Raw genomic sequence first — 22,564 nt, forward strand, 5'->3', positions numbered from 1 at the left:
GCAGACAGTGCCAAGAGTTCCCCTTCGGCTCCTCCCGGCTTCCCTGTGATAAACCTCCCGCAGCAGGGCGGGCTGCGTTTGTTGCAGTTGCTGAATCCACGTTGCTCCATCGTTATTAACTAAAGCCGTAGTTTATTCAGATTTTCTTAGCTTTTCCTTAGTGTCCTTTTTTTCCTGTGCCAGGACCGCAGCCAGGACCCCACATCCCACCTAGTCGTCATCTCTCCAGAGGCTCCTCTTGGCCATGACGGTTTCTCAGCCTCTCCTTGCTCTGGGCGCTGCTGCCGTTCCCACACCATTAGACTGGCCTCGGGAGCTATCAGTGTCTGTGTGACCTCGATGGCCCGGCCACTGTGAAATGACTCCTGGGAAGGAGGCTTAAGGAGTGGGGCGTGCTGGGCAGCTTCCTACAGAAACGATGTAGGATTCTTCTGCCCGGGAGTTTTGTGTACTCCCCCACGTTGATTGATTTAATCGTTTATTGATAACAGTAGGAGTATGGATTCATGGATATTAATCTCATACTTTTGGTTATAATCTAATATGACTCTATTTATTTTGTTGTTCAACTTTTCCATCTTTGACCGTTGGGGGCTCTTTCAGTTGGCTCCTGTGTCCCTCTGACACGCCCCCTCACTGCGTGTGCGCATGCGGGTTTGAGTACTTCCTTACTTTCTGGCCCCGGCCCATCTTGTATGTTTCCTGCCCCAGTCCTAGAATCAGCCATTTCTCTAAAGAGCCATTTTCTTGGAGACTGGTGTTAGAAACTAAGATCTGGGCTCTCGGTGCACTCATTGCTACTGGAGTACCATTGCTGACAGAGCAAGGACATTTATATATGTACTAACCCGTGCATATACACATATCTATAAACACATACGTATGCATCGGTATCTATATTAAGCTAAACACTAGCTGGGTGTGGTGGTGCACGCCTATAGTCCCAGCTACTTGGGAGGCTGGAGCAGGAGGCCCCCTTGAGCCCAGGAGTTCCAGGCTGCAGCGAGCTGTGATCATGCCACTGCACTCCAGCCTGGGTGACAGAGCGAGACCCTGTCTCTAAAAAATAACTAAAAACTAAACACCAGTTCATACTCACTAATGTCTACAGCTCTGCTCCATGACCACATGGGTCGCTTGAGCCTCCTCCAGTGGCTTGTCTAAAAGTGAGGACCCTGGCTCCCAGCACCGGCCAGCCACGCGAGAGATCGTTTGATCCAGCAGGAAGGTGGAGTGGTCTCAGCATTGTTAGCACATACCCCTCATGGGAAGCGACTGTATCAGCCAGATCAAGTGCTATGTGTAGTTCATTTCCAAAATGCCCCTTTCAGCCCAACCCCCCTCAGTGAGGCTGCCTCGGACATTTCTAATACAGTGAGATTCTTTTGTCACAGTTTGCATTCAATCCTGGCTTTCCCCAAACTCCTAAAAGATTATTTTAAATTTGCATATATTAAGAGTTCGCTCTTTTCTGCTGCAAAAGTTTATGGGTCTTGACTCAGGCCGTGTCGTGTATCCAGCATTGCAGTACCACACAGAATAGTTTCACTGCCCTAGAAACCCCCTGCGCTGCCCCTAGCCAAGCATTATCTCCTCTCTCAGACCCCTTGCAACCACTGATCTGATCTCTTTTCTGTCTCCATAGTTTCGCTTTCTCTGGAATGTCATATAAATGAAATCAGATAGTAGGTAGTTTTTGTCAGATTGCTTTCTTTCCCTTAGCAATATGTGTTTAAGACTCATCCATTTCTTTGCATGGCTTCCTAGCTCTTTCCTCTTTGCCACCCAATAGTATTCCATTGTTTATCCATTTGCCTACCGCAGGACATCTCGGTTGCTTCCAGGTTTTGCCAGTTATGAATAAAGCTAGCATAAATATCCATGTGCTGGTTTTTCTGTAGGCATAAGTTTTCAATTCAGTCGGGTAAATACCAAGGAGTGTGATTGCCGTAAGAGCACGTCAGCTCTGTAAGGAACTGCCAACCGCCTTCCGGAGTGGCTGCACCACTTCGCGTCCCCCCAGCAATGAATGCACATCCTCACCGGAATCAGGTGTTGCCAGTGTTCTGGATTTTGGCCATTCTAGTAGCTGTGTAGTAGCTGTGCGTATTAAAACCTTGTGGTTTTAATTCGCAATTCCCTAAAGGATGTATGATGTTAAACATCTTTTTATGTGCTCATTTGCCGTTTGTATATCTTCTTTGGAGAGGCTTCTGTAAAGGTCTTTGGCCCATTGTTTAATTGGGCTGTTTGTTTTCTCACTGCTGAGCTTTAAGAGCTCTTTGTATATTTTGGATACCAGTCCTTTATCAAATGTGTGTTTTGCAAAGATTTTTTTCCCAGCCTGTGGTGTGTCTTCTCATTCTAATAATGTTGTCTGAAGAGCAAACATTTTAAATTTTGTTATCGTGCAATTTATTGTTTTTTCTTTCATGGATCATGTTTTCCATATTGTATCTAAAAATTCATCATCAAGCCCAAGGGAACACAGACTTTCTCCTCCGTTTTCTTCTAGAAGTTTTCTAGTTTGGCATTTTGCATTTACATCTGTGATCCATTTCGAGTTCATTTTTGTGTAAGATGTCTCCTGAAAGGATTTTGAAAGGCTCTTTATCTACCACCATCAGCCAACACATACATATGCATTTTGAAGCTGACGTCTATGGGATTTCAAAAGATGTTTAAACAGTTGTAAAGGATGTATATAATTTCTGGTGTGTCATCCATACACAATACAATGATTTCAAACCAAAACTGTGCTATCACTTTTTACACAAGGCCAGTGGCAACTAAATCACCTGGTGAATTGATAGCTGCTTTCCTCTCCAACGCCCCACCCTACCCACTTTGGAAGTGGGTCCTTGTCTTCTGGCCTTGGTTCCCTCTGCTGCCCTCAGAGATGTCTCCGTGTGCCACCTCTCTTCGTGTGGGCAGTCTTTTATTACTCACACCAGCATACTTCTCTGAAACACAAATATATGTGTATAGATTCCATTTCTTTTTGTAACCCATGACCATGGAGTGGAGCCCTGATAATGTTTCTTCTTCTGGCTTGATCAAAGCTGCCTCAGATTAGATGCTCGGATACATGATGAACCGTAGATATGCACAAACAGCACTCACCTCCAGCTCCATTCCTATTCTTACTTTTTTAGGTGTGAGCCCCAGGAAACCTCAGTCGCCTAGAGGAGCAGCTGGGGTTGGAGCCCACACTCCTGAGTGCCAGGGCCTCTGGGGCCTCCAGCCGGGCACCGGGAGGGGGACTGGGAAAGGCCAGGGCGTGGGAGCTGGCAGGGGCCTTCTCACATTTCCCAGTTTTTGGACAGAGTACATGTGGGATTTGAGGTCTGGAAAAATGATTTTAAAAAGGTCCTTCCTGGCCGGGCGTGGTGGCTCACGCCTGTAATCCTAGCACTCTGGGAGGCCGAGGCGGGTGGATCGCTCAAGGTCAGGAGTTCGAGACCAGCCTGAGCAAGAGCGAGACCCCATCTCTACTAAAAATAGAAAGAAATTATCTGGCCAACTAAAATATATATAGAAAAAATTAGCCGAGCATGATGGCGCATGCCTTGTAGTCCCAGCTACTCGGGAGGCTGAGGCAGGAGGATCGCTTAAGCCCAGGAGTTTGAGGTTGCTGTGAGCTAGGCTGACGCCATGGCACTCACTCTAGCCCGGGCAACAAAGCGACACTCTGTCTCAAAAAAATAAATAAATAAATAAATAAAATAAAAAGGTCCTTCCTGCCTCATGGGCCTTTGTCATGCCAGGGGCCCACAGATCGCCATGAAGACTGGCATTCAGCAAGCCACTCCTGGACCCTGCAACTTGGCAGAGCCCATGTGACACTGTGGATGTGCCCCTGCCAACAGCCAAGACACCTGCACCCCACCCTGGGAGGGATGCCACATCCTCGGCGGGGCTGGATGGGGGTGAGGGCTGGAGGAAGGATTGAATTCAGTTACCCAGCACACTTTCTGAGCACTGCCCTGGGCTGGGTCGGCAGAGACATTCTGGGAGCTGATGTTTTGGTGAGGAAGACCTGACAAAGAAGGTGATCTTGCAGTGACGGACCTTCTGAAGACAGGGCGGGTTATGTACTGGAGAATTGGCAGGCAGGCCCGCTGCAGGGGGCACTGGAGCTGAGCTCTGGTGGAGCAGGGAGCTATCTACTGCAAGAGCATTCTTAGCGGAGGGGTGGTGAGTGCAAAGACTGGCAGGTGTCTGCGTGCTGTGTTTGAGGGCCAGGTAGGAGGCCAACATGGTTGAGGAAGGCACAGTGGCAGAGGCCACTGTAAGGACTCATGCTTTGACTTGGAGTGACATGGAGAGCCATGGGAGGGTGACATGATGTCAATAAAGGGAATGTTCTGGCTGCTGGGAGAAGAGAATGAGGGCGAGGGGCTAAGGGTGGAGGCAGAGGGAGCCCAGTGAGTGCTGAGGCCAAGGTGGCAAGTGGCTGAGGCAGGGTAGCAGGGACCGGGAACTAGGGAAGGAGGCTGTTTCAGACCAAATGGCCCGGACGCCTGTCTGCGGAGAGGACGTTGAAGCAGAGACTGGAAGGCAGCGAGCCACACCAACATGTGGGTGCAAAGGTCCTGAGGCCCCGGCCTGGCCAGGGCGCGCGGGGGCTGGAACCGCCGCCCGACTGGGCCGAACGACCGAGCGACCGAGCGACCGAGGAGCGCAGGAACCGGGCGCTGCCTTACAAGGCGTCCTGCAGCCGCGGTCGCGCTCCTCCACCGCGTGCCCGGCTGCCAGCGGGCGGCAGGGACGCGCGCGGAGGGGGCGGGGCCCGCGGGGCGCGGCGAGGCGCTTGGCGCGGCTGCCACTGCGCGACACGACGCTGCGGCTCCTCTCCAGGTCCGCACCTGCCGCCTTAGGGCGCTCACGCGGGGAGCTCCAGGCTCCCGGCCACGGCCGCCGCCGCCCCCGCGCGCCCCCGCGCACACCTGTCATGCCGCGCGCCGCCCCCGCCCGCACGCGCTCGGCCCACGGCGCTCGGGACGCGGCGGCCAGGCTGCCGAGTGCCCCCTGGTCCGAGTCGCCGAGGGCCGGGCTGCGCGCGGGTGGCCGCGGTCTTGGCAGGTGGCTGTGCGCGGGGGTCGCAGGTGCATCTCGGCGGGCTGCTGGCTTGGGTGGCGCTCGCCTGTGGGCGCTGTGCCATGGGTGGCGGTCTAGGCGGGGGTGGGGTGGGGAGGGGTCTGGGCGCTGTGGATGGGGGTGGGCCCCGAGAGACTGGGGCGGGGGTGCACGGAGCCTTCTGGAAAGCGGCCGATCGAGCTGGCTCGGATGTGTGGAGGCAGAGAAGGGGTGTCCAGGCGCTGGTCGCTGTTGGGGTGTCAGGGTGGGGGCAGCGCCGGATGGCAGCCGTGTACCTGGGATGGGGAGGCGTGTGTGTGGTGGCCTCCGTGGGAGGCGTCCATCTGGGAGTGTGGACCTGGGCGGTGGGGGAGGGGGCGACTGGGGGCGCGGGGGCTTCCTTGACGGGCAGAGGGATGAAGGTGGGGGAGGGGCTGCCCCTCACCCGGGGGGCCTCCCTCCACCTCTCCTGTGCCCCTCCAGACATGCTGCTGCTCAAGAAACACACGGAGGACATCAGCAGCGTCTACGAGATCCGGGAGAAGCTGGGCTCGTGAGTGTGTGTGTGTGTGTGTGTGTGTGTTTGGTGGTGGGTGTGTGAGATGGCGTGTGGGGGCGGTGGCTGCATGGGACCAGGGAGGGCCCTTCCCCCTCCTGCTGCTCTCCCTCTCCCCCCTCCCTTCCTGCCTCCCACCTTCTGGCTCTGCGGCAGGGGCGCCTTCTCCGAGGTGGTGCTGGCCCAGGAGCGGGGCTCCGCACACCTTGTCGCCCTCAAGTGCATCCCCAAGAAGGCCCTGCGGGGCAAGGAGGCCCTGGTGGAGAACGAGATCGCTGTGCTCCGCAGGTGCGCAGTGGGGATGAGAGGAGCCCCTTGGTCTTTGAGCTGTGCCCTCCGCTCTGGTCCAGGCCTGGCCAACAACCTGCTGGGGGCCCTGGGGCAGTTCTCTTTCCCTCTCTGGGCCTGCGTGTCCCCATCAGCAAAACTGGACGGTTGATACTGCTCTGCGCTTTTCAAATGGGCTTTAGAAGTGTGTGTCCCAAGGAAGGCCTGGGCTCGGGGCTGGGGGTCCGTCTGCTGTCCCGGACTGCGCAAGGGTGGCCTCTGGTAGGGCCTGGGGAGCGGGGCTAGGAGGAGGAGGAGAGGGACAGGGGCTGTCCTGGGGCCCAGGGTGAAGCACTCCTGCCCTCTGCTCCGGTCCTGGAGGGGGCCCGTGGCAGCCCATAAGGGGCTCTTTCTTGCTGTTGCAGGGTCAGTCACCCCAACATTGTGGCTCTGGAGGACGTCCACGAGAGCCCTTCCCACCTGTACCTGGCCATGGAGCTGTGAGGAGGGCTGGGGCGGGCGTGGGGGCTGGGGTGGGGCTGAAGCTGGGTCAGCTGAACCCCTGGCTCCCCCCAGGGTGACAGGTGGTGAGCTGTTTGACCGCATCATGGAGCGCGGCTCCTACACGGAGAAGGACGCCAGCCACCTGGTGGGTCAGGTCCTCGGCGCCGTCTCCTACCTGCACAGCCTGGGCATCGTGCACCGGGACCTCAAGGTGCCTGGCCCTGCCCGTGTCCCCGGACTCACGGCTGGGGCCTTTCCCAGTACCCCTCTCCACCAAGGGTTTCCGGAACTCGGGGGTGCGAAGCCCCTACTCTGTCCCCGCACCGGGCCATCCTAGGACTGACCTGGCCCTTTCCCTGGTACCCATGTGTCGCAGCCGGAAAACCTCCTCTATGCCACCCCCTTTGAGGACTCCAAGATCATGGTCTCTGACTTTGGACTCTCCAAAATCCAAGCTGGCAACATGCTAGGCACTGCCTGTGGGACCCCAGGATATGTGGGTAAGTGACGGAGGGCACCCTGAGGCTCGCTGGTGGGTGGGAAGGCGTTGGGGGAGCCCTGGGGGACTGCAAAGGTTGTGGTACCTATTGCCTCTGGGTGGGCCATTCCTGGGCTTGAATCGGCTGAGCCAGTGCTGACCAGCATGGCATGCATGTGTGTGTGTGTGTGTGTGTGTGTGTGTGTCTGTCTCTGGCCCCCAGCCCCAGAGCTTTTGGAGCAGAAACCCTACGGGAAGGCCGTAGATGTGTGGGCCCTGGGTGTCATCTCCTACATCCTGTGAGTGACCGCTGGGAAGGCTCATCTCCTGCCTGCCTGCCCCTGCTGGGTTGGGGAGGGTGCGACAGCTGGGTGATTCATCTATGGGTGCCAGGCTGTGTGGGTATCCCCCCTTCTATGACGAGAGCGACCCTGAACTCTTCAACCAGATACTGAGGGCCAGCTATGAGTTTGACTCCCCTTTCTGGGATGACATCTCAGAATCAGGTGAGCCTGGGGCCAGCCCGTGCCCGGGGTGGCGAGGGGCGTGGGGTGGAGCCCGCTGAGCCGGCCTCCCTGCTCCAGCCAAAGACTTCATCCGGCACCTTCTGGAAAGAGATCCCCAGAAGAGGTTCACCTGCCAACAGGCCTTACAGCACCTTTGGTGAGTGAGACCTCTGCCGAGGTGTCCCAGGGCCAGAGGGACCACCCCTCAGACCACCCCTCTTACCCCAGCCTTCCCCCAGGATCTCTGGGGACGCAGCCTTGGACAGGAACATCCTAGGCTCGGTCAGTGAGCAGATCCAGAAGAATTTTGCCCGGACCCACTGGAAGGTCAGCATGGAGAGGCCCTTGGCTGGCCGGTGGCTGCCGCGGTCCTCGCAGCCTTGGGGCTGGGGCTGGGCGTGGCCTGACCTCCCTCTCTTCCCACAGCGAGCATTCAATGCCACCTCGTTCCTGCACCACATCCGTAAGCTGGGGCAGAGCCCAGAGGGTGAGGAGGCTTCTGAACAGGGTATGGCCCGACACAGCCACCCAGGAGGCCTCCGGGCTGGCCAGACTCCCAAGTGGTGACGCCCAGGTGTGTGGGATGGGCCCTGTCCCCTGGGAGCTGGCTCCTTGGAGCTTAGCTGCTGGTGGTGCTCCGTGTGGCCAAGGTCTAAGCGGGAGGGGAGGCCCACAGACCAGAGGGCTGGGGACAGAGGGCACAGACAGAGGGGCGGCCCCAGGAGGGCCAATGGGCGCCCTGCATCGGGCAAGGGGGCGGGGGGCGGGGGGCGAGCAAGGCCCTGCTCTGGACAGCCTCTGTGAGATCCAAGGCAGGACCAGGGCAGGGGGCACAGGACAGGCGGGGGGCGGGGTGGCTCCTGACCGCCCCTTCCCTCTGCTTCTCCCCCAGCAGATGCCGAGGCCAAGTGAACTCACCCCAGATTTCCTTCACTTGGGCCCTTTTGGTCCCCTCCCCCACCCCTGACTCTGGGCTGGCCTCTGCTGGAGTTTGAGACGTGGGTGTGGGCAGGGGTGGGGCACTCCCCCTCCAGGCTCTGCCATTGCCGAGGGGCAGTGGCTCCCCTCCCCTGTCACCACTGCCACCCCTCCAAAAGCGGAGGAGGCCTAGGCAGGCGGCTTTCAGGGGCCGTCCTCCCTGCTTCGCTGACTGTGAGTGGTCCTGCTTGTGTCGTGGTCCTCCAGCCCCCTCCGAGTTTTCCCCAAACCAATAAAGACGGACAGAGCAATGGGCCAGTGGTGAGCTGGGCGCGGGACAAGTGTGGAGGGGACGGGGGTCACCTGTGGGAAGGAAACCAATGGGACTGTGCCACGCGGCCTTGTCCACTGCCGCCCAAACCCCTGCTCCCTCGCATCAGGGCAGATGAGCTCTCGATTATCCGAGAACTTCCTGTCCCACAGCCCCCACACGCAAAGCACCAGCTACCGGCAGCCTGGCCAGCCAGCTCTGCCACCCGAGACGTCTGGCTGTGCAGCCTTGCGGCCCCAGGAGAACGTGGGCTGCCAGCGGGGACATGGCAGGGGACCAAACGGGGGCCTGAGCAGCGCCGGCTCCAGGCCCCAGGGATGGGCTGCGGTGCCCCTGGCGTGTGGGGCCAGGCCTGGGTGTCCCAGCCAGGGCCGCAGGCTGGGAAGGGCTCCCAGGTGCATGGAGGGCGACCCAAGCCCAGGCTGTCTCCTCCATGGCTGCTGCCTCCTCCCTGCTCTCCCTTCCTTCCTTCCCCTTCTCCACGGCCAGACGCCACCTTGTTATGCAGAAAGGTAGGGAACCCCAGGGTCAGAGAGTGAGGAGGGATTCCTTGTATAGGAGAGGGTGTCACCAGGGGCCTCCACCCCTGTGCTGGGCTGGGGCTTTGGAACCCATGGGCTCCAGGCCCAGGTGGACCTAAGCTGCCAGCTGGGCCCCTGGGAGCAGTGACTGGTTGGTTATGGCCTCTGGTGTGAAGAGCCATGGCCTGTCCTCTGGTCAGAGTGGCCCCAATCCCTTAAACCTCCATTCCGATGGGCCAGAGCTCCAGACGCCTGCCTTGCTGGGCTCCGGGCCTCTCCTGGGCCCATCAGGGGAAGACCCCATGGCCACTCGTTGGCCCTAGCGAAAGTTCCAAGTGAGCTGGTCACCCCTTCCCCTGCCAGCCCCCAGGGTGTGAGCCCAATGACCCGTAGCCTGGTCCAAGGATGATCGAGAGGACCCCTGTCCTTGTCAAACTTCAGGACCCAAAGGGAGGTGGCAGGGCCCAAAGCAAGGCTGGCCGGGTCTGGGGGCAGAGGCTGGGGTGGGCTTCAGGGCTGGAAGCTGGGGGGCCTGGGCTCCGCCTCCATCCCCCGGCCCCCTCCCAGGCCACCCTTTACCCCAGGCTCTGGGTCCTCCCATACCTGCCTGCAGTCCTGCTCTCCCCAACACCCAGCCACACGTTGGGGACCTGTCAGCCAGTCCCACGGCCTCCTTACCTCCAATGACCTGTCCTGCCTTCCCTTGCCCCCCATCTGGGGCCTTGTCATCTTTGGGCATTGACGTCGTCACCAGCATCCGTGTTGCGGGCTCTGCTTGCCATCTTTTCAGTTGTTCACACTGGGCTTCCACGACATCTACTTGTACTTGCTTTGTTCGTCAAATATTGACTGGGCCTCTACTCTGCCGGGTGCTGGGCACTGCTGGGCGCAGGGGCCAGGTTCCTGCCCTCCAGGAGGAGGCCCTCTAGTGGAGGGGTGGTTTTACCAGGATAAGAATGATCTTCAAGGGGAAAATGGCGTGGCGTGCTGGCGGCTCCAGGAGCCCCGAGCAGGAGTGCCAGAGCCAGGCTTCCAGAAGAAATCGGCGCGCGCTCAGAGATGCACAGCTCTTCCCGTCCAGGCACGTGGCCAGATGGCTCCTGCAGCGCTGGGGCCCCAGTTCCAGGCTTCCCCGGGCACAGCGTGCAATTCCGTGTCCTGTCAGCAGGGTGCACCATGGGCCCATTTTTAGACATCCATTAGCCGCCTCGGGTTCCTTCAGCACCTGGGCAGCCTCTCAAGCCCATCCCTCCCGTCCACTGCCCCTTGAAGTCCTGCCTGGGGAAGCCCACGCTCCGGGGAGAGGTCCTGCACATCTGGGAGCAGGGCAGGAGGGGGACCCCCCAGGTCAGGCTGAGGTGCCCCCTTCCTTCATCTCTCCAAGACCTTCCCATCCAAGGAGGGCAGCCTGGGTCACCTAGGCAGTGGGGTGCACAGCCTGGGAGACAGAAAGGACTGGTTTAGCCCAAGGTGGAAGGTGGCGTGTGGGTGGGGAGACGGCCAGAGAGCTGGGGGGCGCCGCTGTGAGGGCGCTGGGGCTGACGGCAGGAGGGACTGGCAGACCCAAGCCTGGCGGGGAGGGAAGGGTGCCTTAGTTTAGAGCAGCGGGGAGCCCGGCAGGGGTTGGAGCCAGAGAGTGCCATTGCCCAGCTGGGGTTAGACGCCGAGCCCCAGCTGGCTGTAGCGCTCCAGCGCTGTGACTCCAGAGCGGGCTGAAGGAGGGGGTTCGGGGAACCCATTGTTCTGACATCCTTCTCTTTGCAAATATGTATCTCGCTTTATAGCTGGTATTTATGGGAAGTCTATTCCTTCTAATAAAAAGAATGCTAACAGCGACTCCTCATTGAGCACTTACTGCATGCCAGGCACTGTTTTGAAGACCTTCACATGTGTTCACTTGAACTTCGCCTGTGAGGTAGCTAGTAGCATTACCTTCATCTGCACCTTGTGTATGGGGAAACTGAGGCATAGAGTGGCTAAGTAACTGAGCCGAAGCCACACAGCTGTGGCAGAGTGAGGATTTGACCTCACGCTCTCCCACTGCACCCTCCTGCCTGCCTCCGTGCAAGCGAGGTCTTGCCCGGGCCACAAGAATTGTGGGGACTGGAGGAGACAAGGGGGGAGTTCTTCCCACCCCGCCTTTTGTGAATGCAAACTAGCAGCGTGCTGCAGGAGAAGGGACGCTGTGCCGTGTTTGAGTTTGGGCTTTGCAGGTGGTTTGTGTTGCTTTTAACATCCTCTGTGCATCAATTTTAGGTCCTGTTAGATGGGGACCTAAACCTAACATGGTAGGTCTCCATGGTGGTAGGGATAGACCCTCTAGACTTCAGTATGAGGAAAGGCCCGGGAGTGGGGCAGGGCTGGTGGCTGGGAGACATGTCTGGGCCATGTGGGGAACAAGGCAAGAGACGTAGAGAGCCTGTGCCAAGGCAGCTGCATTGGGGCTGGAAAGGGGAGCTGGGGCATGGTGGACTCAGCGACGGCAGGGGCTGGGGTAGGTTGCGGGGGAGCTGAGGACATTGCCAGGGAAGCCAGGAGAGAAGCAGGGCTGTTGCGGAGATGAAAGGGCCAAGCCAGGCCCCCCACCCCGGCCAGACAGTGCCCATGTTGGCACTATATGCTGCATGTCCCTTCTTGCCAGGCACTGTTTGGGCACATGGCGAACATGTTCTCCACCTCACTCTGCCTTCATTCCGGCTCCTTATCTCCATCTCCAGCCCCACGTGGGCAAGGTGAGAAGCGTGGAGTGTGTGAGAAGTAACGAAGAACCCAGTGTGGTTGACCGAAGGGCCTGTGAGAGGAAGTGGCTACAGATCAGCCTAGAAAGTGAACTTTCTCAAGAGGGCATTGGGAGCCACTGAAGGGTTTTAAGCACAACAAGGGACAGGATCAGATTCTTGCTTTAAGAGAGTTTTTCAATATTTTTCAGCCCTATCTGGGGGTTTTTATTTCCCTTTTGAGAAATAAAAACACCTCACACCCATGTCTCCAGATCTCCTCCCTCACACCCTGCGGAGATTTCTACAATTTTCCTCGCCCCCGGGAGCCAAGTCTGAGTAGGGGCCCGACTACTCTTTGTCAGTTTCTCCTTGTACTTCTTTCAAGTGTTGCTTTTTGTATTTTTAAGTTGCGTTATTAAGTGCATATGAGGTGAGAATTGCTATATATTTCAAGTAAGTTGACTATTTGATCAAAATGTAGTGACATTCATTAGGACTAAAATGCTTTTCCTTTTTGGTCTACTTTGTCTGATATTAACATAGCAACCATAACTTTTATGATTAATATTTGCCTGGTATATCTTTTTCAATCCTTTTCCTTTCAAGCTTAAAATTTGGTTTTTATAATTCACGTACCATAAAAGTCACCCTTTAACATGTATAATTCAGTGGTATTTAGTATGTTTACAAAGTTGTGTAACCATCACCACTGCCTAATTCCAGAACGCTTTCATCACCCTGAAAGGAAACCCCCTATGCATTTGCGGTCACGCCCCATTTACACTCCCCTGGCCCTTGGCAACCACTAATCAACTTTCTGTCTCTGTGGATTTGCTTATTCCAATATTTTAAATGAATGGAATCGCACCATATGTGGGCTTTTGTGCCTGGCTTGCCATTAGCATAATGTTTTCGGGATTCATCCACATTGTAACATGGATCATAACTTCATTCCTTTTTATAGCTGAATGATATTAATACTGCATTCTATGGATGGCCCACATTTTAATTACCATTGATGGACATTTGGATTGTTTCTACCTTTTAGCTATTGTGAGTAATTCCTGCCATGAACAGCTGTGTGCAAGTTTTTGTGTGGACATATATTTTCAATTGTCTTGAGTATATACCTAGGAGTGGAATTGCTGGGCCATATGGTAACTCCATGTTTAACTTTTGAAGGAAGTGCCAAGCTGTTTTGCAAAGCAACTGTACCATTTTACCCATTCCCACTGGCAATGCACAAGAGTTCCTATTTCTTTACATCCTTGTCGACACTTGTTATTATCTGTTATTTTTAAAATAGCCATCCTAGTGTGTGTGAAGTGGTATCTCATTGTGGTTTTGATTTGCATTGTTCTAATGACCAATGATGTTGAGCATCTTTTCATGCACTTATTAGCTATTTGTGTATCTTCTTTGTAAAAATGTTTATTCAAAACTTTTGTTCGTTTGTTAATTGGATAATTTTTTATTGTTGAACTATAAGGATTCTTTATGTATTCTGGATCCTAGATCCTTATCAGGTGTATGACTTGTAATAAATATTTTCTCCCGTTCTGTGGGTTGTCGTTTCACCCTTTGTTAGTGTCTCTTGATGCACAGTGTTTTCAAATTATGATAAAGTCCAGTTTATCTATTTTCCCTTTGGTTGCTTATGCTTTTGGTGTCATATCTAAGAAACCATTGCCTAATCTTGGTCACAAAGATTTACCCCTATATTATCTTCTGAGTGGTTTAGCTGTTACATTTAGGTATTTGATCCATTTCGAGTTAGTTTTTTTATATGATGTGAGGTTAGGGTCCAACTTCATTCTTTTGCATGTGGCTGTCCAGTTGTTCTAGCACTATTTGTTGAAAAGCCTATTTTTCCCCCATGGACTTGTCCTGATACCCTTCTTAAAAATCAGTTGAACATAAATCTAAGAGTTTTCTTTTTCTGGACTCTCCATTCTATTCCATTGACCTACACGTCTATCCTTGTGCCAGCGCCACAGTCTTCATTACTGTAGCTTTGTGGTAAGTTTTGAAACTGGGACCTGAGAGTCATGTAACTTTGTTCTTTTTCAGGAATATTTTGGCTATTCTGGGTTTCTTGCATTTCCATTTGAATTTTAGGATCAGCTTGTCAATTTCAGCAAAAAAAGGCAGCTGGTATTTTGATGGAGCTTGCATTGAATCTATAGATAAATGTGGAGAGTGTTATGGGCTGAATGTTTACATTCCCCCCAAAGTCATGTTGAATCCCTGATCCCCCACGTGACTGCATTTTCAGATGGGGCCCCTAAGGAAGCAATTAAGGTTCAACGAGGTCATAAGGTCTGAAAATTTGACATTTTCAGATGTTAAATCAGGCTTGCATTCTTGGTATAAATCCCACTTGACTGTGGTATATAATCCATCCTATATGTTGCTGGATTCAGTTTTTAAACACTGTGTTAAGGATTTTTTGCATCTATGTTCATGAGGGATATTGTATGTAGTTTTCTTATTAATTATGTCTTTGGTATGAGGGTAATATAGGGCTCATAGAATGAGAAGGAAAGTGTTTCTACTCTATTTTCTTAAAGAGTTTGTGAAGGATTAGTGTTGTTTCTTCTTTAGTTATTTTATAGAATTCAGCAGTGAAGCCATCTGGGCTTGGATTTTCTTTGTGGAAAGATTTTCAGTTACTAATTCAATTTATTCACTTGTTGTAAGTCTATTCAGATTTTTTATTTATTTTAAAGTTGGTTTTGGTCATGTGTCTTTCTAGGAATTTGTCCATTTCATCTGAGTTGTCCAATTTGCTGGCATAAAGTTGTTCGAAACATTCTCTAAAAATCCTTTTAATTTCTATAGGTTCATAGTGATGCCGCCCTTTTCCCTTCTTGATCTTGGTAATTTAATTCTCTTTTTTTCTTGGTCAGTGTAGACTAAGATCAATTTGGTTGATTTTTTTCAAAGAACCAACTTTTGTTTTCATTGATTTTCTCTATTGTTTTCCTGTTTTCAATTTCATTGGTTTCTGTGCTCATCTTTATTTCCTTCCTTCCGCTTGCTTTGCATTTAGTGTGCTCCTATTTTTTCTACTTTGTTAAGGTAGATCCTTAGGCTACTGATTTGAGACCTTTCTTTTTTGCTGGTGTAGGCATATTTAAAGGTATAAATTTCCTTCTAAGTACGCTTTACCTGTTTTCCAGAAATTTTGATATGTTTTTTTTTGTTTTCATTATGTTCAAAGTCTTTTAATTTCCTTTATTTTTTCTTTGACTTGTGAGTTATTTGCAAGTGTGTTGTTTAATTTCCACTTTGGGGGGGATTTCTAAGATTTCTTTATTTTTTGATTTCTAATTTAATTCTGTTGTGGTCTGAGAACATATTTTGTATTATTTAAATCCCTTTAAATGTATTGAGACTTGCTTTATGACCTAAGTTATGGTCTATCCTGGAGAATGTTCCATGTGCATTTGAAAAGAATGTGCATTTGAAAAGAATGTGCATTTGGCAGTTATCAAGTGGTGTGTTCTGTAGGTGTCAGGTCAGATTTGTTGATGGTGTTGCCAAAATTTCCCATATCCTTGCTGCTTTCCTGTTTAGTTCGAACAATTATTGAAAATGGGGCTTTGAAATCTCTGACTATTGTAGTTGAATTTTCTCTTTCTCCTGTCAGTTTTTGCTTCATGTATTTGGGACTGTGTTGTTAGATGCACAAATGTTTATAATTATTTTATCTTTCTGATGAATTGACCCATTTATCATTATGACATATCAGTTTTTTTCTCTAATAATATTTATTATCTTAAAGTCTATTTTATCTGATATTAATAAAGCCACTCCAGCTCTCATATGGTTACTGTTTGCACGGTTTGTCTTTTTCTGTCTTTTTACTCTCAATCTATTTGCATGTTTGAATCTTAAGATTTGTCTTTTGTAAACACTATATAGTTGAATCTTGTTTTTCTTTTTATTTATTTAATTGTAGAGACGGGGTCTAACTGTGTTGCCCAGCCTGGTCTCAAACTCCTCATCTCAAGCAATCCTTCTGCCTTGGCCTCCTAAAGTGCTGGGATTACAGGTGTCGGCCACTGTGCCTGGCAGATAGACTTTTATATTAACTCACTTATTAACCATTATTTACTGCTCTTCATTTCTTGCTTTGAATTCAAGTTACTAACTGGTGTCATTTCTTTCAGCCTGAAGAACTTCCTTGAATATTTCTTGCAGGGAGGCATGCTGGCAAGGAATCCTCTCAGTTATTTTTTTTTTTTTAAATCTGGGCATGTTTTTTCTAAAAATTCAATTTTTAAAGCATGGTTTTACTAGATATGTAATTTTTGCTTGATAGTATTTTTTTCTTTCAGTGTTTTGAATCCGTCATCCCGCTGCCTCCTAGCCCCCATTGTTCCAGATGGGAAGTCACATGTTAATTTTATTGTGGTTCTCATCTACAGGGGCCATTTTCTCTCTTGCTACTTTCAAAATTATCTATCTTTAGCTTTTTTTTTTTTTTGACAGAGTTTCAATCTGTTGCCCTGGGTGGAGTGCAGTGGCATCATCACAGCTCACCGCAACTTTGAACTACCGGGCTCCAGCGATCCTCCTGCCTCAGCCTCCCAAGTAGCTGGGACTACAGGCATGTGCCACCATGCCCGGCTAATGTTTTCTATTTTTGCCAGAGATGGGGTCTCGCTCGTGCTCAGGCTGGGCTTGAGCTCCTGACCTCAAGTGATCCTCCCACCTCAAGCCTACCAGAGTGCTAGGATTACAGCATGAGCCACTGTGTCCAGCCTATCATTAGCTTTTAACAGTTTGACTGTGAAGTGTCAAGGCGTGGCTCTCTTTGTGTTTATCTTACTTGGAGTTAATTGAACTTCTTGGGTCTGATTAACGTTTTTCATCAAATTTTGGAAGTGTTTAGCTATTATTTATTTAAATATTTATTCTTCCTCTTTCTCTCTCTCCTTTTCTTCAGAGCCTCCAATTACACATACTTTGGTATGCTTGATGCTGTCCCACAGATCTCTGAGGCTCTATCCATTTTTCTTCAATCATTTTTCTTTCTTTTTAAGATTGCATAATTTATATTGATCTATTTTCAAGTTCAGTAGTACTTTCTTCTGACATTTTGAACTTGTTCTTGAACACCTCTAAAGAAGTTTTCATTTCAGTTACTGTACTCCTCAACTCCATGATTTCCATTTAGGTTTTTTTTTTTTTTTCATAATTTCTATATCCTTATCAAGAATCTCTATTTGTTGATTCATTGCTATAATACTTTCCTTTAACTCTTTAAATATGGTTTTTCTTTAGTACTTTGAATATATTTATAATAGCTGTTTTAAAGTCTTCATTTGCTACAACCAACATCGGGGAACACTCAGAGGCAGTTTCTATTGACTGTTTTCCTGAGTGTGGGTCACACTTGACTGTTTTGTTTCATGTCTTATAATTTTTTTGTTGAAAACTGGATATTTTAAATAATATTTTGCAGCAACTCTGGATTCTGATTATTTCCCCCTTCATGGAAGCTGTTGCTGTGTGGGTATGTGCATGTATATGTGTTTTATAATTTGTTTCTTTGTTGTGTAATTTTTCTGGGCTAAATCTGTGAAATTTGTCTCCCTGGAGTGTGCAGGCACTAGTGTCTCTGCTCAGATTTTTTCCAGTTCAAAAAGATATATATTCTAGTTTAAAATTTTAAGCCTGGCCAGGCGCAGTGGCTCACACCTGTAATCCTAGTACTCTGGGAGGCCGAGGTCGGAGGATCACTTGAGGTTGGGAGCTCAAGACCAGCCTGAGCAAGAGTGAGACCCTGTCTCCACTAAAAATAGAAAAAAAAAATTAGCCAGGTGACTAAAAATAGAAAAAAATTAGCTGGGCATGGTGGCACACACCCATAGTCCCAGCTACTAAGGAGGCTGAGGCAGGAGGATTGCTTGAGCCCAGGAGTTTGAGGTTGCTGTGAGCTAGGCTAATTCCACGGCACTCTAGCCTGGGCAACAGAGTGAGACTGTGTCTCAAAAATAAAAAAATAAAAATAAAGAAAATTTTAAGCCTGGTTTCCTAGGGCCTTCCTGTATCTGCCTAGCTTAGTGGTTGGCCTATGATTGGACAGAAGATGTGCTTAACACATCTTGAGCCAGTAAGGCTTCTGTTCTCTACTGGTGGATCTGTGTGTGGGTAGGAGAGCTCTTTCAGTGTTCAGGGTATTTTCGGGTCTTCAAGGTTTTACTCTCTACTGGGCCCTTTTGTGTCTCTGATATGCAAGTGCATAGCCTCAGGGCAGCGCAGGAGAGCACGAGGAGCGTGGGATGCCATCAGTCTCCAGTCAGACAGGAATGTGCTTGCCATAGCCACGTTCACAACCTCAGTCTAGTAGAGCTGTTAGCCCTCCCCTGCTGGCCCGCCTCCAAGAAGTCACGTCCACTGACAATGCTGCTGGGTGTGGGTATTGCCCGCTAATCCAAATTGAGTGAGCTCCCTTCAAAGCTAGGCAGAGAAGCTGCTAGTCTTCATGGCCGGCCTTGCCTTGGCAGAACCTCCATGCCAAACAAGCTGGGAGAGATGGGAGCAGCTCTAGACCAGAGTGCCACAGACACCCACTATTCTTACCCAAAGTTCAGCTTCTCAGATTATCATATACATTTGGTTGATTTCCAGGTCAAAAAGCTTACTTTTGTCAGTTTTGCTCAACTTTATAGGTATTTGAGGTTATTGACTGATATCCTCATTTGGCCATAGCTGGAAGTCCTGCCCTTTCAACCTTTTTTCTGTCCTTTCCTATAGATGGATCTCTTAGAAACAGCTTATAGCTGCATTTTTAAACATCCTGTCTTTAACTGGAGAATTTAATCTATTTATTTTGCTTAGTGATTTTTATATACATTTCTAACATATATGTTATGCTTTCAACTTATTCTAATGTCTCTGTTCCTTTATTTCCCTCTCTTGACTTCTTTTGGATTAATCGAGATTTTGCTTCATTATTTGATATTCCTTTACAATTTTGGAAATAATATATTCTCTTTATTTTCTAGTTACCCTAAAAATTCAGCATGCATATTTCTGCCAATAAAGCTTGAAGTCATTCAACATTGATTTGGCCGTGAGAGAGTGACAGGATCCAGAATTACCTTCTCACCATAGATAACTAGAAAACTTGGCAAAATATATGAAGCAATTGTTTTCAGACGGTGGGCAGCAGTCAATGAGAGACTATGGTCCCTGAAAGAAATGAAACGAACTAGGTGAGCTCTGCCACCCAGGCCTTCTGGCTGAGGAAGAGGAAGCGGAAACATGTTACCCATCATGAGAAGGAAAATGAGCCAATGAAAATGGACCTAGGGGAGTTTAAGTTTCTGGTCCCGTGTGTCAGGAGCTCGGAAGTCATCAGTATGTCCTAACAACAAATAAAAGCTGAACAAACATAAAATCAACAACTCCTCTTAGATCTACTGGAGAATTGAGGTCACGGGACAAACTGCTGCCCCCAAACTGGAGAGACAGACATATGCATTCAGAACTGTAATCACTGAATTGCTGGAGGCTCAGGGTGGGCGAGTCTGAAAGTTAAACTCCAGAGAGGGGCCTGTCTTAGGAGGGCACCCATACTTTTGTGAGTTTTACCTCCAGCAGCTTGAGCAGGTTCTCAGAGTAAAAAAAAAAAAAAATCTCCTCATGCTTCTGCCAGGGGGAGGGAAAAGTAAACATTTTGAGATATGTCCAGAGCATTCTCTTCTCCTTAACAAGGCCTGCCCTCAAGAGAAACTATTTTACCAGAGCCTAACCAACCCGGGGGAAGGGAAATACCCAACTCCAGCCCCCTACAGCCATCCTGTACCATCTGAAGGGGGCACGATCCTAGAAGCACTGATGAAGGTCACAGTCTGGGGCACAGGCTCACCAAAAGGCTAAGACCTAACTATAGGAGTAGAGAACACCTTCTCTCCCTCTGCATCTCCCCACCACATCACTAAAGGCCTATCTGCAATGGTTCCTTTTACCCAGTACAGCATGTCCCACTTTCTTTTTCTCGTTTTGTTTGTTTGGGTTTTTTTTTTAAGACAGGGCTGGAGTACAGTGGCATAATCATAGCTCACTATAACCTCAAACTCCTAAAAAACAAAAAAGAGAAAAGAAAAAGAAAAAAAAAAACCCAGAGAGAAAAAAAGAACAAAACAAACAAAAAACCCAAATATGACCTCAAATTCCTGGGCTCAAGTGATCCTCCTGCCTCAGCCTCCCGAGTAGCTGGGACTACAGGTGCTCACCACCACACCTGGTTAATTTTTTAAATCACTTTTTGTAGGGATGAGGTCTTGCGATGTTGCCCAGGCTTGCCTTCCAAAGTGCTGGGATTACAGGTGCACCCAGCCGAATCCAACTTTCAACAAAAAAATTAGAAGGCATACTAAAGGGCAAAAAAAAGTTTGAAGAGACAGAACCAGCACCAAAACCAGACTCAGAAATGGCAGGAATGTTGGAATTATCAGACCAGAAATTTAAAATAACCATGATTAGAATACTAAGGGCTCTAATGGAAAAAGTAGACAATATGCAAGAACATGGCCACAATTAGCTGCAAGGGAGGATGGGGAATAAAATTTCTAGCTGGGAAGCCATATACCCTATTAACCTTTGGTCATTTTATTTCTAAAAGGCATAAGGGGAGAGTGGGTACTGGGTGACATTCAGCAGTCTCTTCCACAGTATCTTTCATCACTTTTGGAAAATTCTCAGCCATTGTCTATCAAAATACTGCATATTCCCTATTCTGTTTATTTTTTTCTTCTAGAATTCCAACTAAATATATGTGTGACCTCAATCTATCTTATTGTCTCTTTGTGCTGCATTCTGGGTAATTTTCTTAAATCCATCTTCCAGTTCACTATTTCTCTCTTCAGCTGTGTTTAATATGCTATTTAACCCATATCTTGAATTTCCAATTTCAATTGTATATTTTTAATTTCCAAAGTTCCATTTGGTCCTTTTTCAAGAGTCTGGTCATTTTATATTCTCTTGTTCTTTTGTTATACTTTCATTTCTTTAAGCATATTAATTATACTTATTTTATATTCTGTGTCATATAATTTCAAAATCTGCTGTCTTTGCAGGACTGATATTTAAATTTATGTTTATATGTTTCTGTCACTCATAGTGGCTTGTTTCCTAGTACATTTTGTGCTTTTTTTCATTATATATTTTAGAGTTTTCTATAGTAATTCTTTGCGGCCTATGGTTAAAGTATATCCCTCCACAGAGGTTTTGTGTGTGCTTCTGCTGGGCACTCTGGGGCAACACTACTTCCGGACCACCATTTTAAGTTCAATCAGAACTTAAAAAAAATTATTTTCCTAACGTTTTAAACTTTGCTATTTTTATTGGGCTGTCACAATCTAAGTAATATCTGTGTGTAAGATAATCAAATGCAGCTTCAAGAGAAATCCAGGACTCTCTCCCCTACTAGAGATCACTGTCTTTATTCCCTCCAAGAGAGAAATTCTGGAGCATTCACTACTCTATGCCTAGACCACTCTAAAAGAAAATTTTGGCTTGTGGATATAAACTCTCGGGAGGTGGGGGGGGGGTTCCTTTTATTCCACTTCCACCTATTAGTTTTCTGTTGCTGCTGTAACAAGTTACCACAAATTTAATGACTTGAAACAACACAAATTTATCTCTTATGTTTCTGGAGGTCAGCAATCCAGAATAGATTTCACTGGACTAAAATCAAGGTGTCGGTGTGGCTGCATGCCTTGAGGCTCCTGGCTTGGGGCACAGGAGATGCCCTGGGCTCCGGGCTAGCCCTGGGGCTGGCTCACTGCTCTGGACTCAAGGATCCTCACTGTTTCTTCCTCTTGCTTCCCCAGCAGCTCAGCCATTCACTAGCGTGTTTTGAGATTTCATCCCACACTTCAGGGGTTGGGACCAGAGGGCTTCTCTGGCCATCTGGCCTATGTTGCTCACAAAGCCTCCACTACATTGTCAGGCCACAATTGCTTCCACCACCCCCCAGCTGCCCTCCCACTCTGCCACGTCTCCGCGGTGGGGAATCCCAGCTTTAGAGACCCTTCCAGCTACAGTGTGGAGACGGTATTGGTGGCATCCCGATTTGAGGAGAGATGCTGGCCCCATCTGTCACTTTAGGTGGCCCAATGGCCTACACAGGGCTCTTTCTGCCCCCCACCCTCGGCCTTTGCAGCCCAGATTCCAGTGTCAGTCAGAGGGACACACACTTGGGCATGCAAGTCTGCCCGTGTCCCGGCCTAGCTCGGGTCCTGCACTCAGGCTTCACAGCAGGGCTGCACGGTGTCTGGGGATCAGCCACTCAATCCCACTGTCAATTCTGGGCCTGTGGCACTGCACACACACCGCAGAGCTCACTCAGTCGCTGTGCCTACTGTTCACCGTTTCTTCCTCTCCGGAAAGCCGGCTCACTGCTGCACCTGGTCCCTAGCACACAGCGGTGCGCAATGGACAGTGAACAAACAGCGACTCAGAGATTGGGCCAACAGGCAGCACGACCACCAGATGAGAAATGATGACACGGGGCGGGGAGTGGGGTGGCACTTGAGTCCCTCGCCCTTTCCACTGTGGGCAGGCAAGAGACTCCGAGGGCCTCCTGCCTCACCTTCCCCAAACCTGCCAAGACGCTCAGCAAGCAGCTTTCCTCTCTGCTCAGTATCTTAAATAAACCGTTTAT

At 49.8% G+C, this 22,564-nt stretch overlaps 1 protein-coding gene across 3 annotated transcripts; it reads left to right on the top strand.

The window, feature by feature from the left end:
• Positions 1-4,951: 4,951 nt before the first annotated feature.
• On the top strand, positions 4,952-7,965 carry PNCK (pregnancy up-regulated nonubiquitous CaM kinase). 3 transcript variants are annotated; one of them, XM_069463515.1, is made up of 11 exons: positions 4,952-5,108; positions 5,563-5,632; positions 5,792-5,923; positions 6,328-6,402; positions 6,479-6,617; positions 6,783-6,906; positions 7,108-7,183; positions 7,278-7,390; positions 7,469-7,547; positions 7,630-7,717; positions 7,817-7,965. In XM_069463515.1, exons 1-11 carry the CDS (start codon positions 4,955-4,957, stop codon positions 7,955-7,957), a joined length of 1,191 nt encoding a protein of 396 aa, XP_069319616.1. In that variant the 5' UTR covers positions 4,952-4,954; the 3' UTR covers positions 7,958-7,965. The 3 variants fall into 3 exon arrangements, with proteins under 3 accessions (XP_069319616.1, XP_069319618.1, XP_069319617.1); XM_069463517.1 differs by having other exon boundaries at positions 4,952-5,085; XM_069463516.1 differs by lacking the exon at positions 4,952-5,108 and adding an exon at positions 5,364-5,429.
• The last annotated feature ends 14,599 nt before the right edge of the window (positions 7,966-22,564 follow it).

Source organism: Eulemur rufifrons, chromosome 30, assembly GCF_041146395.1.
Source record: "Eulemur rufifrons isolate Redbay chromosome 30, OSU_ERuf_1, whole genome shotgun sequence".
In the NCBI taxonomy this organism is placed as follows: Eukaryota; Metazoa; Chordata; class Mammalia; order Primates; family Lemuridae; genus Eulemur; species Eulemur rufifrons.